This window comes from Borostomias antarcticus, assembly GCF_949987555.1.
Source record: "Borostomias antarcticus genome assembly, chromosome: 11".
NCBI classification, from domain to species: domain Eukaryota; kingdom Metazoa; phylum Chordata; class Actinopteri; order Stomiiformes; family Stomiidae; genus Borostomias; species Borostomias antarcticus.
In genome coordinates, this window is record NC_140244.1 from 8,851,747 (window position 1) to 8,868,220 (window position 16,474).

The 16,474-nt window shown below is 48.5% G+C and overlaps 1 protein-coding gene across 1 annotated transcript in view; it reads left to right on the forward strand.

Moving 5' to 3' along the window:
* Positions 1 to 739: 739 nt before the first annotated feature.
* Positions 740 to 16,474, forward strand: part of dock3 (dedicator of cytokinesis 3) — a gene marked incomplete at both ends in the record, with an annotated part of 136,964 nt that continues 121,229 nt past the window's right edge. Inside the window, one exon of the mRNA XM_084445786.1 lies at positions 740 to 776. Coding sequence (XP_084301912.1) covers positions 740 to 776 — 37 coding nt within the window. The remainder of the gene's footprint in view (positions 777 to 16,474) is intronic.

The window sequence follows — 16,474 nt, forward strand, 5'->3', positions numbered from 1 at the left end:
AGGCTGTGATATATGCCATGCGTCTCTCGATGTTCTCATCAAGGATGAACTGGCTATTTGCATGAGTCATGTGACGGCGTGGTGGTGGTGGTTGGTAGCCTGTACAGCGATGACTGAGTTCTCCAGTATTTCACACACACACACACACACACACACACACACACACACACGCTCTCTCTCTCTCCCTCTCCCTCCCTCTCTCTCCCTCTCTCTCTCTTTCTCTCTCTCTCTTCATCGTAAACAAGTGTGTCTATGTTTTTAAAGCAGTGTCAACGTCCAATCATGAAAGAATAAATTCCTTCGACGAGAGAGGATAAAAAAATCCGAGTTGCTGGGATTTGGCGAAAACAAGAATGCCTGGATTAAATAAATGAATAGCCTAACGGTCACGGTCAGTCTCCGTTCTGTCAGAATGCTGCATTGATTGAGTTTGGAAAGGGATTCTCACAGACGAGAGGCAGGGCTTATAGCGATCATACCAGCCGTGATTGCGATGGACTGAGCGCTGAATGACAGCAAGAAGACAGGCTACTGCGGGTCGGGCGAAAAATGCGTCGACTGAGGGACGAAATATGACCAAACATTCTACTACTTTTTATTGTATTTGCGTATATAGACACTTTTTGTAGACACTACTCGTTATTTACACGCAGCTTAACGATTGCTGCAACTTTTCCCCGTGCATTTTCCATGAAAAAGGTTGAATTGTATTTTTTTCCTTGGGAATATCACACGGATCATGTGGACTCCGACAGAAGAGGAAAAAATCGGAGTCGGTAAGTAGGCTAGATTTTTCGCGTAGGTGTGTAGCCTACTGGCTATTGATAATGACTTACGGGCCCATTTGAACCTAATGCGTGTTTATTCTATGACCCCCCAGTCCCACGCACGAGCAGAGTTGTGATAACGGGACAGTAGGCTAAAGCCTATGTCATGTCTCATAAGTCCTGTGTATCATTTCATATTTATACACCATGGCTACAGTTGCGTTAGTAGCAGCCTATTGTCTCACGAACGTTGGATATTAAAAGCATTTTACTCTCTGAAATCGTCCGAAAAACACGTCATACCGTTCTGGGTATGGCTGCCTACGGGTAGTTAAGGCCATGGCCACCAGAGGGCGATGCAATGGCACTGACTACAACAGGTGCGCCCCCAGGGGTGAGCCCTATACCTCCAGGGGTGAGCCCTATACCCCCAGGGGGGAGCCCTATACCTCCAGGGGTGAGCCCTATACCCCCAGGGGTGAGCCCTATACCCCCAGGGGTGAGCCCTATACCCCCAGGGGTGAGCCCTATACCTCCAGGGGTGAGCCCTATACCTCCAGGGGTGAGCCCTATACCCCCAGGGGGGAGCCCTATACCTCCAGGGGTGAGCCCTATACCTCCAGTGGTGAGCCCTATACCCCCAGGGGTGAGCCCTATACCCCCAGGGGTGAGCCCTATACCTCCAGGGGTGAGCCCTATACCCCCAGGGGTGAGCCCTATACCTCCAGGGGTGAGCCCTTTACCCGCAGGGGTGAGCCCTATACCCCCAGGGGTGAGCCCTTTACCCCCAGGGGTGAGCCCTATACCCCCAGGGGTGAGCCCTATACCTCCAGGGGTGAGCCCTTTACCCCCAGGGGTGAGCCGCGTAGGGTTTTAGGATTATATGTGGTCTCAATAAGTTTTATTCATTAGCAATGATAATTGTGGTAACAGTGTTGAAAGGCTACCATTAGCAACGTGGGAGCATAGCCTACTTAAAGTTTAACGGATGCCTATGGCTTAGGCTTTGAGGTCAGCCTACTAAAACAACATAGCAACCTTTAGTATATAGCCCACATTCATCGCCCCAGGATCACACCTCATATTTGTCAAGATAGATGTGTACTGTGTATTAAAGTGTTTTCTTGTATTCTTAAGAGCAGGTCAGTCTAGGTAGCATTGACATGGAGCCAAGGCTAGGTCTCCAGAGTAAGAGGTCAAGGCGTTAGCAGAGGGGATGATCAGTCTGTCTGCCTGTCTATCCCAGCAGGAAACACCTCTGAGAGAGTGTGGATGGGAGATAATGAAAGGAGGCCTTTTTGCAGCTAGTGCCTCCACACAAATCAACATATATATAAGAACTCTGATAGAGAAAAAAAATGAACACAAAAAAGATGGATTCCCATCTTTAATTGGAGGGAGAGGTTTGCACACCAATCTAGGGGAGAGTTCTAATCACGGAGCCCCTCCAAAAGGCCCCGGTTTTGTGGCCATCCATAGAAAACAGCTATTCACCCTGTTCACCCTGTTCACCCTGCCGCCTCATGAATGGGCCTTTGTGGAGGGGATGGAGGGGGTGAATGTGGAGGGGGTGGAGGGGATGGAGGGATGGAGGGGGTGAATGTGGAGGGATGGAGGGATGAATGTGGAGGGATGGAGGGATGAATGTGGAAGGGATGGAGGGATGGAGGGGGTGAATGTGGAGGGGGTGAATGTGAAGGGATGGAGGGATGAATGTGGAGGGGATGGAGGGATGGAGGGGGTGAATGTGGAGGGGATGGAGGGATGGAGGGGGTGAATGTGGAGGGATGGAGGGATGAATGTGGAGGGATGGAGGGATGAATGTGGAGGGGATGGAGGGGTGGAGGGGGTGAATGTGGAGGGGGTGAATGTGAAGGGATGGAGGGATGAATGTGGAGGGGATGGAGGGATGGAGGGGGTGAATGTGGAGGGGATGGATGGAGGTGTGGAGGGTGTGAATGTGGAGGGGTGGAGGGAGGGATGGAGGGGTGGAGGGATGGATGGAGGGATGGAGGGGTGGATGGAGCGGTGGAGGGGGTGAATGTGAAGGGGTGGAGGGAGGGGTGGAGGGATGGATGGAGGGGTGGATGGAGGTGTGGAGGGGGTGAATGTGGAGGGGTGGAGGGAGGGATGGAGGGGTGGAGGGGTGGATGGAGGGGTGGAGGGGGTGAATGTGAAGGGGTGGAGGGAGGGGTGGAGGGATGGATGGAGGGGTGGATGGAGGGGTGGAGGGGTGAATGCCTTCAGCCTTCAGGACCTCCAGCACACAGTGCTCACCAGAGAGAGAAGCTGTGTGCTTGGATGAAATTAAGACACTGTTCGTGCATGTGTGTGTGTGTGGGGGGGGGGGGGTGAGAGAGAGAGAGAGAGATACCAGTTTGGTTATCGGAATTAAAAACTGATTGTGCTGATTTCAGAGTCTCTGAGCGTGGTCTCTCTCTCTGGTTGAACCTGATTGTGCTGATTTCAGAGTCTCTCTCTCTAGTTGAACCTGATTGTGCTGATTTCGGGTTCTCTCTCTCTGGTTGAACCTGATTGTGCTGATTTCGGGTTCTCTCTCTCTGGTTGAACCTGATTGTGCTGATTTCGGGTTCTCTCTCTCTGGTTGAACCTGATTGTGCTGATTTCGGGTTCTCTCTCTCTGGTTGAACCTGATTGTGCTGATTTCGGGTTCTCTCTCTCTGGTTGAACCTGATTGTGCTGATTTCGGGGTCTCTCTCTCTGGTTGAACCTGATTGTGCTGATTTCAGAGTCTCTCTCTCTGGTTTAACCTGATTGTGCTGATTTTGGGGTCTCTCTCTCTGGTTGAACCTGATTGTGCTGATTTCGGGGTCTCTCTCTCTGGTTGAACCTGATTGTGCTGATTTCGGGGTCTCTCTCTCTGGTTGAACCGGTCGTCATGATGAGCTGCTGTAGCTGATCTGGTAGATCTGATCTGACAGACAGACTTTTACTGTCCTGGTTCCCATCTTTACATACATTAGTACATCAATATCTATACTTTATCAAATCAGTTATATTCTATGCATCAATCGTTTATTTAACCCACTCGGGTCCAGCAGTGCAAAGAGATGTATTGAGTGAATACTGAAACTTCCAAAAGTATGCTGTGAAAAACATCTTTGCTGACTTCTACTAGTGGTTCCCTCGCTTCTGCCTATTCTAGCTTCTAGTTTGGTTTTCCTGAGTCATGTTGATGAGGTATAAGCAGCTACAGAAGAGGAATCTCCATGATGGATTTAACGAGTCCTGTCTCATATAGGAGCTACAGAGAGGAAATCCTACAGACGCTTCGCTGGAATAACGTCTAGAACTTGTGGGAGGAAACCGGATTTTCATTACATTCACTTCCCTGTATTTTATTTCCAGGGAGAGCACGCTCGTCCACTCGCTTCTAAAAAGACACGGTCTGTCAGATTGGGCCTTAGAGGAAGAGAGAGGGAACGAGATAAGAGGGAGGAGGGATGAGACGTGTGGATGAGGGAGGAGGGATGAGACGTGTGGATGTGGAAAAAATGTACAGTAACAAGAACTTGCTTGATTAAAACCGGCTGCTCATATAAGTACTGCTCATATAAGTACTGCTCATATAAGTACTGGCTTCAGCCTAGTAACAGCCAAGGTGTATATACAGTATGAAGGTACAGTTCTACTAGTGTTATACAGTGTATATACAGTATGAAGGTATTATGCTAAATTATGTATTATTTTCCACGTCTCAGCGCTGGAGGGTTAGAGCAGGGTTAGGGTTAGGGTTAGGGTTAGAGCAGGGTTAGAGCAGGACACTATTAATAACACAGGCAGATGCGTGGGCAACCCGGGCATCGGCGTTCCTTCACCCACTTCCAGTTCGACCAGTCTTTCTGCGTAATTAGGACCACCCCCACTGCCTTGTGGGTAACCATGTGTGAAAAGGGAGGCTGGGCTTCATCATCATCAGCTATTCCACTCCGGGCCAGTCGCCATGCAACTGGACCTTCGTCCACAATGACCCAGGAAGTCCAGTCAGGAGGGGTCAGATGTCCCCTAACCCTGTATCAGGGCCTCTCAGTCAGGAGGGGTCAGATGTCTGTATCAGGGCCTCTGAGTCAGGAGGGGTCAGATGTCCCCTAACCCTAACCCTGTATCAGGGCCTCTCAGTCAGGAGGGGTCAGATGTATCAGGGCCTCTCAGTCAGGAGGGGTCAGATGTATCAGGGCCTCTGTCAGGAGGGGTCAGATGTCTGTATCAGGGCCTCTCTGTCAGGAGGGGTCAGATGTATCAGGGCCAGTGTGTCAGGAGGGGTCAGATGTCTGTATCAGGGCCAGTGTGTCAGGAGGGGTCAGATGTGTCAGGGCCTCTCAGTCAGGATGGGTTAGATGTCTGTATCAGGGCCAGTGTGTCAGGAGGGGTCAGATGTATCAGGGCCTCTCAGTCAGGATGGGTCAGATGTCTGTATCAGGGCCTCTCAGTCAGGAGGGGTCAGATGTCCCCTAACCCTAACCCTGTATCAGAGCCTCTCAGTCAGGAGGGGTCAGATGTATCAGGGCCTCTCAGTCAGGAGGGGTCAGATGTCTGTATCAGGGCCTCTCAGTCAGGAGGAGTCAGATGTCCCCTAACCCTGTATCAGAGCCTCTCAGTCAGGAGGGGTCAGATGTATCAGGGCCTCTCAGTCAGGAGGGGTCAGATGTCTGTATCAGGGCCTCTCTGTCAGGAGGGGTCAGATGTATCAGGGCCAGTGTGTCAGGAGGGGTCAGATGTATCAGGGCCTCTCAGTCAGGATGGGTCAGATGTCTGTATCAGGGCCAGTGTGTCAGGTGGTTTGTTATGAAAGCTTTTCCCAGGGTTAGCTGCTCAGGGACACATTTCCTCAGTCTTGTTAGGTCAGCTCCACAATGCAGTGCAGTTGTAGGCTGTACATAAACACACATGCACTCTCACACACGCACCCTCACACATGCACCCTCACACATGCACTCTCACACACGAACCCTCACACATGCACCCTCACACATTCACCCTCACACATGCACCATCACACACACACCCTCACACACACACCCTCACACATGAAGACAAACATGGTCCTTTGTTTTTCTGTCATGCAGCACTACTGTACGATTGACTACTACTTGCATGTTAGGGTACATGTGCAGAACAACGTGCAGAACAATGTGCAGAACAACGTGCAGAACAATGTGCAGAACAACGTGCAGAACAATGTGCAGAACAATGTACAGAACGACGTACAGAACAATGTGCAGAACAACGTGCAGAACAACGTACAGAACATCATACAGAACAATGTGCAGAACAACGTGCAGAACAACGTGCGGAACAACGTGCGGAACAACGTGCGGAACAATGTGCAGAACAACGTGCAGAACAACGTACAGAACAACATACAGAACAATGTGCAGAACAACGTGCAGAACAACGTACAGCACAAGCGGTCAGGTGATTGAACAGAGAAGAGTGATGTGGACAGCCACAAACTTGAACTTTAAGTCAAGGATGATTACTTGTCATATTATTTAAAAGACACAGATATTATGTACAATGAAATGCTCCAAAAATAAATGTTTTATATGTACAGGATTCGGGTACCATGTACAAGCTGTGCCCAACATGGAGCAGGGTCTGGGTGTGTCCAGGCCCAAGCAGGGTCTGGGTGTGTCCAGGCCCAAGCAGGGTCTGGGTGTGTCCAGGATAAGGCTGGGAACCTCCAGCCCTGCTGAGGACAGGGAGAGAGAGAGAGGGTGCTGTCCATGGTGCTGAACTGCTCCTTTGCTGGAAGTCTTAAACTGATAGTCTGGAATCTTGAACCTAGGGCCTCATTTACAACTTAATGATGTTGTTGATTGATTGAGATCCGCTTCAGCTGCTTCCATGCTGCCCATCGATTGGGCACTCATGTTTTGCTAATGCTAGCGCAATGCGATGGTTGTGAGCTGCTGTCTCAGTAAGCACTACTGTCGTTAGTCAGACTCTTCCATCCCTAACCATCTTAGCTCTTTCTTGTTCTTTTAATTTGTTGCCGTTGCTACAGTGTGATGCCCGGAGCTAAGACAAACAGGGTAAGGGTTATAGACAAACAGGGTTAGGGTTAGGGTTAGGTTAGACAAACAGGGTTAGGGTTAGGTTAGACAAACAGGGTTAGGGTTAGGTTAGACAAACAGGGTTAGGGTTATTGGAGCGCTTGCAGCTGAAAGTTTAGCCCAGACTTTCATCTCAAGAATCTTCATAAATTGTGTATATTCTGTCTGCACAGTGTGTCAAATGTTTCTAGTGTGTGTGTGTGTGTGTGTGTGTGTGTGTGTGTGTGTGTGTGTTGCCTGCTCCTTGTTGCCCACCAGGTCATGCTCAAACCTCTGATCAAAAACAGTGTGTGAAGGTTTGTTGTTGAGACGGATGTCTGTGTGGGAAAATGGCGGGTTGTGTTAGTGTTTTCATGGCGTTCCTAGCACACAGGGCCCAGTGTGATGGGGGTGCTGGGAGGTTGTGTTAGTGTTTTCATGGCGTTCCTAGCACACAGGGCCCAGTGTGATGGGGGTTCCTAGCACAGGGGGCCCAGTGTGATGGGGGTTCCTAGCACAGGGGGCCCAGTGTGATGGGGGTGCTGGGAGGCCCAGTGTGATGGGGGTGCTGGGAGGCCCAGTGTGATGGGGGTGCTGGGAGGCCCAGTGTGATGGGGATGCTGGGAGGCCCAGTGTGATGGGGGTGCTGGGAGGCCCAGTGTGATGGGGGTGCTGGTCCCAGTGTGATGGGGGGTGCTGGGAGGTTATCTTCCTCACAGCCGTCTGAGGGTTCTGAGGCATGGAAGCATTCTGACGGAGAGTTCCGCCGTTGTTATGGTGATGGTTGAGGTGCCTGCGGAACCTTGGCATGAAACTGCACCATCGCCATAACAACCAGAGGCCATGGATGGAAAACTTCTCTGCTGAAACCAGTGTTGTGTAAGAAGTTGCTGTTGTAATAGAAGTAGCAAACAAACACGTTATCCGGGTTGCTGTTTTGCAGTGAGTTACAACAGCAGAGCTGTCTCAGTCTTTACATTTATGTTTCCACATGTAGTCCTGCCCCCCCTGCCCAGCTCCTCCCTCCTCCCCCCGGTGCCCCCTGCCCCCCCTGCCCAGCCCCTCCCCCCGGTGTCCCCTGCCCAGCCCTTCCCCCCCGTGCCCCCTGCCCCCCCTGCCCCCCCTGCCCAGCCCCTCACCCCGGTGTCCCCTGCCCAGCCCCTCCTCCCTGCCCCCCCTGCCCAGCCCAGCCCCTCCCCCCGGTGCCCCCTGCCCCCCCTGCCCAGCCCCTCCCCCCCGTGCCCCCTGCCCCCAGTTAGGAGCAAGTGTTTCGTTACCGTGGGTTTCAGGTGGAAAAAATCCTTTCAGTCAAAGTTTGTTCAGTCATTTAAGTTTCATGTTGGTGCCAAATAAATGTTTCATTACTCTGTTGGCGTTCAAGTAATGACAGAAGTCAGTACTGAAATCAGTAGGCAAAGCTTCCAGTTACTAAGCAGGGAGCAGCATCTCTGCTAAACGGGCTAAACGGTCCCCATGGTGTGGGTGCAATGCCCTGGTAGCTTGCCATTGGCTCATCTCTGCATTGCCTACAGCCCTGCAATGTCTCCTTTGCAATATCCAAGTGGCATCCATTATGAATGACTAGCACGTTTCTGCTCCCCCGATCTATCCAAATATCTGAAACACATTTTCAGGCCACCAAATGTTCTCTCTATTGCACAACCGACCATTGACAACCAATTAAATTCATGCTGTCTCGGGAAAGAGGCGTTTAGCCACGTTTTTAATGGATAAGCATTAAGCCACTGATCCAGATCCTCTCTCTGCAAGACAATATAAATAGACAGTAAGGGACAGTGGCCCGTTTGCAGCCCTAGGTCTCGATTGGATGAGGCTTGAGGTCCCTTTGGTCAATTCGGAGTTGGGAATGTTGCTTTTACTGTAGTAATTTTGCACCATCCCTATAGAAGTAATATATCGCTTTCTCCCTCACAGCCCCGCGCTGGGCATCAGGCCTAGTATAGACTTGCTGGATATTTTGTCCACAGCAGGATAAGCACACTACACAGCAGAGTAAGCACACTACACAGCAGGATAAGCACACTACACAGCAGGATAAGCACACTACATAGCGAAACAAACAGGCCTCAATAGAACCCCTTTGATGTTATTAACAAGTTTGTTTTGGTAACACTGGTTAACAAGACCAGAGAGAGTTGGGCTGATAGTGTCTCACGTGTGTATGTGAGCTTCCAGAACCTTCCCCTTGTATGGCTCTAGCTACGTCACTACGAGGGCCTTGTTAGGCTCTAGCTACGTCACTACGAGGGCCTTGTTAGGCTCTAGCTACGTCACTACGAGGGCCTTGTTAGGCTCTAGCTACGTCACTACGAGGGCCTTGTTTGGCTTTAGCTACGTCACTATGAGGGCCTTGTTTGGCTTTAGCTACGTCCCTACTGGGGCCTTGTTAGGCTCTAGCTACGTCACTATGAGGGCCGTGTTTGGCTCTATCTACGTCACTACTGGGGCCTTGTTAGGCTCTAGCTACGTCACTATGAGGGCCGTGTTTGGCTCTATCTACGTCACTACTGGGGCCTTGTTAGGCTCTAGCTACGTCACTATGAGGGCCGTGTTTGGCTCTATCTACGTCACTACTGGGGCCTTGTTAGGCTCTAGCTACGTCACTACTGGGGCCTTGTTAGGCTCTAGCTACGTCACTACTGGGGTCCTGATCCCCGACAGAGAACAGGATAGTGAGCAGTTCTGGTTTACTGTATCTCCTATTCTACTGTCTCTCTTATTCTACTGTCTCTCTTATTGTACTGTATCTAGTCCCAGGGACCAGGAAGGTAAGCAGGGGCCTTGTCTAGTCATAGGTCATAGGTCAGGCCTCTCATTGATTAGCGGAAAACAAATTGCCAAGTTCAGTTCAGAGTGTTAGTGTACTTACACTATATATGGATAAAAGAATTGGGCCACCTACACTTTACACCTACTGGCGCTTTTATCACATCCCATTCTAAACTCATAGGTATTCATATGGAGTTGGTTCCTCCTTTGCAGCTATAACAGCTTCCACTCTTCTGGGAAGGATTTTTACAAGATTTTGCATTTTTGCCCATTCATCCAGAAGATGTGGGACGAGAGGGCCTAGCTCACAATCTCCGTTCTAGTTCATCCCAAAGGTGTTTGATGGGGTTGAGGTCAGGGCTTTTTGAGGGTCAGTCAAGTTCTGCCTCACCAACCTCACCCAACCACGCCTTTATGGACCTTGCTTTGTGCACTGGGGAACAGTCATGCTGGAACAGTAAAGGGCCTTCCCCAAACTGTTCCCACAAAGTTGGAAGCATACTGTAGAATTGTCCAAAATGTCTTGGTAAGCTGAAACATAAACATTTCTCTTCACTGGAGCTAAGGGGCCTAGACAACCCCAGACCATTATCCCTCCTCCACCAAACCTTACAGTCGGCACAATGCAGTCAGGCAGGTAACGTCCTCCTGGGATTCACCAAACCCAGACTCATCCACCAGACTGGCAGATAGAGAAGCGTGATTCACCACTCCACAGATCACTCCCTGCTTTACACCACTCCACAGAACACTCCCTGCTTTACACCACTCCACAGAACACTCCCTGCTTTACACCTCTCCACACTCCCTGCTTTACACCTCTCCACACTCCCTGCTTTACACCACTCCACAGATCACTCCCTGCTTTACACCTCTCCACACTCCCTGCTTTACACCACTCCACAGAGCACTCCCTGCTTTACACCACTCCACAGAACACTCCCTGCTTTACACCACTCCACAGAACACTCCCTGCTTTACACCACTCCACAGAACACTCCCTGCTTTACACCACTCCACAGAACACTCCCTGCTTAACACCACTCCACAGATCACTCCCTGCTTTACACCTCTCCACACTCCCTGCTTTACACCTCTCCACACTCCCTGCTTTACACCACTCCACAGAACACTCCCTGCTTTACACCACTCCACAGAACACTCCCTGCTTTACACCACTCCACAGAACACTCCCTGCTTTACACCACTCCACAGATCACTCCCTGCTTTACACCACTCCACAGAGCACTCCCTGCTTTACACCTCTCCACAGAGCACTCCCTGCTTTACACCACTCCACAGAACACTCCCTGCTTTACACCACTCCACAGAACACTCCCTGCTTTACACCACTCCATCCCACGCTTGGCATTACGCTTGGTGATGTAAGGCTTGCATGCAGCTGCTTGGCCATCGAAACCCATGTCATTAAGCTTACTACTGTAAATCTTTTGTTTTCTTATATCTCTTTTGATAATGGTCTGGACAACTTTTAAATAAATAACTAAATACAGCTCAGCAGTAATATTTGAGTACTACTTTAGATTTGCTTCTGATTTGACTAGTTTTACTCCAGCAGAAAAGGCCCAGCCTGTATTCTCAGACAAGCACTCACGAGTTGTCAGTACTGCAGATAAATGGAGAATGCTCTAATCTCCAGCAAACCTTATGATAACAGCACATTACCACTGCACATTTCAAATCACACTTAAATATTTATACCTCTTAATGTCACGGCACAGTTCAATTAGAGGAAATGTGGAAGAGAACGAGAGGGAGGGGGCAACAGCAGTCTAATCATCCCTGTTACCAGAGTGTTCTCTATCTCTATATCTCTATATATCTCTATTCTCTATCTCAATCTTACTGCAGTCTATGCTAGTTTCTGGGTGGCAGGTAGGAGGTAGAGCGGCCGGCTGGGGATCCCATCCCAGGTATATCTATCTATCTATCTATCTATCTATCTATCTATCTATCTATCTATCTATCTATCTATCTATCTATCTATCTATCTATCTATCTATCTATCTATCTATCTATCTATCTATCTATCTATCTATCTATCTATCTATCTATCTATCTATCTATCTATCTATCTATCTATCTATCTATCTATCTATCTATCTATCTATCTATCTATCTATCTATCTATCTATCTATCTATCTATCTATCTATCTATCTATCTATCTATCTATCTATCTATCTATCTATCTATCTATCTATCTATCTATCTATCTATCTATCTATCTATCTATCTATCTATCTATCTATCTATCTATCTATCTATCTATCTATCTATCTATCTATCTATCTATCTATCTATCTATCTATCTATCTATCTATCTATCTATCTATCTATCTATCTATCTATCTATCTATCTATCTATCTATCTATCTATCTATCTATCTATCTATCTATCTATCTCAAAGTATCCTTGAGCAAGACACTGAACCGCAGAATCTCTTCTGTGTGGCACCGTAGCGCAGTACTATACCCTGTACTATACCCTATACTGTACCCTGTACTATACCCTGTACTATACCCTATACTGTACCCTGTACTATACCCTGTACTATACCCTGTACTGTACCCTGTACTATACCCTATATTGTACCCTGTACTATACCCTGTACTGTACCCTGTACTATACCCTATACTATACCCTGTACTATACCCTGTACTGTACCCTATACTGTACCCTGTACTATACCCTATACTATACCCTGTACTGTACCCTGTACTGTACCCTGTACTATACCCTATACTGTACCCTGTACTATACCCTATACTATACCCCGTACTATACCCTATACTGTACCCTGTACTATACCCTGTACTATACCCTATACTATACCATATACTGTACCCTGTACTATACCCTGTACTATACCCTGTACTATACCCTTTACTGTACCCTGTACTATACCCTGTACTATACCCTATACTGTACCCTGTACTATACCCTGTACTGTACCCTGTACTATACCCTGTACTATACCCTGTACTATACCTTGTACTATACCCTGTACTATACCCTGTACTATACATTGTACTGTACCTTGTACTGTTGCCTCACAGCAGGAGTCTCCCAAGCCTTTCTGTGCGTAGGGTTAGGGTTAGGGTTAGGGTAGCGCGGAGTTCTCCCCATGTTCACAAGGGTTTCCTCCCAAAAGGACCCAATGCGAAAAATATGCTAACTCTGTCCGTCCTTGACGAAGATGGACAGGAGCACTTGGTTGGTCTATGGACACGGCCCTGCATGCTGCCTGCTGTCTGCTCCTGTCTGACTGCTCCTGTCTGTCTGATCCTGTCTGTCTGGTCCTGTCTGTCTGCTCCTGTCTGTCTGATCCTGTCTGTCTGGTCCTGTCTGTCTGGTCCTGGCTGACTGCTCCTGTCTGTCTGCTCCTGGCTGACTGCTCCTGTCTGTCTGCTCCTGGCTGACTGCTCCTGTCTGTCTGCTCCTGGCGGTCTAGTCCTGTCTGTCTGCTCCTGGCTGACTGCTCCTGTCTGTCCTTGGGGGGAGGGGGGGATGACAGGATGGGGGAAGAGCTGGTGAAGCGTTGCTGGTCTGTTGTGCTGCTCATGCTGTTCCTGGTCTGTTCCTGGTCTGTTGTGCTGCTCATGCTTGGCCAGAGTGGCTCTGTAGCATTTCCCTCTGATGATCAACACTTCATTGGAAAATCCACTGGAGACTCACACAGAGTATAATATCACAAGTATCACTCCATCATATCTCTCCATCATATCTCTCTCACTCCCCCACAGATGACCTTTCCTCTTCTTTTATTCTCTCTCTGTCCCTCTTTCAACTCAAGATAAACAAAACAAAATAAATATTTGAACAATGAATGTTTCTCACGGTCACCATTTTGTTTAGTTCCCTTGTCCCAAGCAGCCAGCATTCATAAGGAAATACTAAGCAGCGTTGTGTTGTAGCTGAACCCAGCAGTAGCTACTTGGTTGATTCATGTTGAAACTTACTGTTGCTATTGACCTTGATGCAACATTTCAGACATTTGTTCATCCCTGTGTGACATTGGCATTGACTCCCTATCCCTAACAAGTCATCACGCTGTCATGGTGATGGGGTGAGGGGGGGGGGGGGGTAGGGGTGCTGACAGCAATCCAAGATGTCTGACTGCTGTTGGCCCATCCTGACTCCTAAATGGCTGTTGCCAAGGCACCGTGTCGGCATGTTACTCTGTCATGCCAGTTACCCGGGGGGGTCATGGGGGTGATTAGAAACGGGTGAAGGGACAGTGAGACGTCCAGGATTGGCACCAGGGACTTCCTGTCTGTATTGGGGTGGCAGACGTGAATGGATGCTGGCGTTGGGGTGGCAGACGTGGATGGATGCTGGCGTTGGGGTGGCAGACGTGGATGGATGCTGGCGTTGGTCATTTCCCTGCCAGTAGGAAGGGGTGTGGGTAGAAGAAGAGAAAGGGGAGAGGCAGAAAGAGAACAGTAAAGGCTTTTCCAATGTTCTTATTACAGTGCAAGACCAGCCATTAGTCAATCACTGTCATGTTTCTGAATGGGTTTTTTGGCTGCGCTTTCTAGTCTGATTTTCATGTGTATACTAAATATTCAGTTTGATCGCCCTGAATTGTAACAATTTATGCAGAGTGAATCTGTTGTACCCTACCCATGATGCATTTTGTGTGTGCTTATTGAATGTGTGAGATTTATCTATAGAGCCAGGAAACTATGATAAATACTACAATTACCACGGGCCATGTAGTAGACTTGAGATGAATCTGCCCTGTAGTAGACTTGAGATGAATCTGCCCTGTAGTAGACTTGAGATGAATCTGCCCTGTAGTAGACTTGAGATGTATCTGCCCTGTAGTAGACTTGAGACCAATCTGCCCTGTAGTAGACTTGAGATGAATCTGCCCTGTAGTAGACTTGAGATGAATCTGCCCTGTAGTAGACTTGAGATGAATCTGCCCTGTAGTAGACTTGAGATGAATCTGGCAGTGTGACCACTCCTAGTGAAAGCTGAGGTTAAAGCTGAAGCATTAACATGGGGCCCCTTTTGTTCCAGCATGACTGTGACCAAGTGCGCAAAGTAAGGTCCATGAAGCCTAACCCTAACCCTAACCCAACTTGACCGGCACGCACAGAGCCGGTTGGGATGAACTACAACGGAGATTGCGAGCTAAAGCTCTTCTGGATGAATGGGCAAACATCCCCACAGACACTCCAAAATCCTGTAGAAATCCTTCCCAGAAGAGTGGAAGCTGTTATAGCTGCAAAGGGGGACCAACTCCATATGAATGCCTATGAGTTTAGAATAGGAAGCTATAAAAGCTCCAGTAGGTGTCCCACTACCTTTATCCATATAGTGCATATATTAGTTAATTTAGTGGAGTGGTCTGCTGTCATTGCTGTCTGATTGTTTTTGAGGGATGGGCATTGCCTCCAAATGAAAGCGTGTAAAGCCAGTGATGGCCGTATAACACCAGATATGGAGCATTCTATACAATAAGATCAACCTTTACTGTCCCCGAGGGGGAAATTGTCTTGGACACCATATGCTGTTGTGTATCAATGAAAGAAAGCCCTGTCTTTTGACGAACCCAATCATTAAATGTAATTTTTTGTTTATATATCTGCTAGCTGGCTGTGGGGTCCACTGGTTGCTGGCATCACCTCAGCCCAACCCCTCGTTGGAGAGCAGGGAGATTAAGCTGCCCTAATCCTATATAATGGTAGCTTAACCTACTAGTCTAGATTCTGTTAGGTAGAGCCCATCTGGACACTCTAGTGAAGCATGTTAAATATAACATCACTGTTTAGAAAGACTAGTAAAGGGTTCACACATGCACACACTCATGCCAGAACATGTGCTGCAGGCTCTCGCATGCTCACACACACACAGGCATGGATTCAGATGTGAGCACTCATGCACTCATGCAAGCTGACACACTCTTCACTCACACAAGCACACCCAGCATGGATCAGACCATGGGAGAGCAAGTCTGTCTCCCCCTTCCAACCCCCCCGTTACCCCGCCCCGCCTCTGCAGATAAGTGCCAGTGACCTCATTACGCCCCTCTGTATATTAACACACACACAAGAGACAGCGCCCCTACAGGCAGGGTGGAGACATAGCAGGCCTCTGCAGGACTGTATGGTATCTGGTTTTAATTCCTTTCAAAATCTTATCAGCCTGTGCCTGTGTGCATTTCTGATCCCTGCCATGGCCAGATGACACATAGTAATAAAAGTCATGTTACCACACTCTAGCTAACCTGGATGATTGGGCTAGCCTCAATTAGCTCACCTGGATGATTGGGCTAGCCTCAATTAATAACATGATGCTTTTACTGGTCAGTTTTACTAAGCGACTGGCAACACAATGCTAGCAAGCTGTTGACCTAGTACCAGTCTATTTTAGAGATAGCACAGTAAGCCATGTACAGTAGGCTATACCGTAGCCATTCATTTTACTTGTAGTCCAATAAATATAATGCATGATACTTACTTGCTTTGCTCACTCACTCACTCACTCACTCACTCACTCACTCACTCACTCACTCACTCACTCACTCACTCACTCACTCACTCACTCACTCACTCACTCACTCTTACTTTAATGATTCCCTAGGAGCAAAGTTGGCATTTCAGCCCTGGAACAATTACTAGATACACCAGATCCAGAGATAAACCAGATCCAGAGATACACCAGATACAGAGATACACCAGATACAGAGATACACCAGATACACCAGATACAGAGATATACAGAGATACACCAGATCCAGAGATACACCAGTTCCAGAGATACACCAGGTCCAGAGATACACCAGATCCAGAGATACACCAGATACAGAGATACACCAGATCCAGAGAT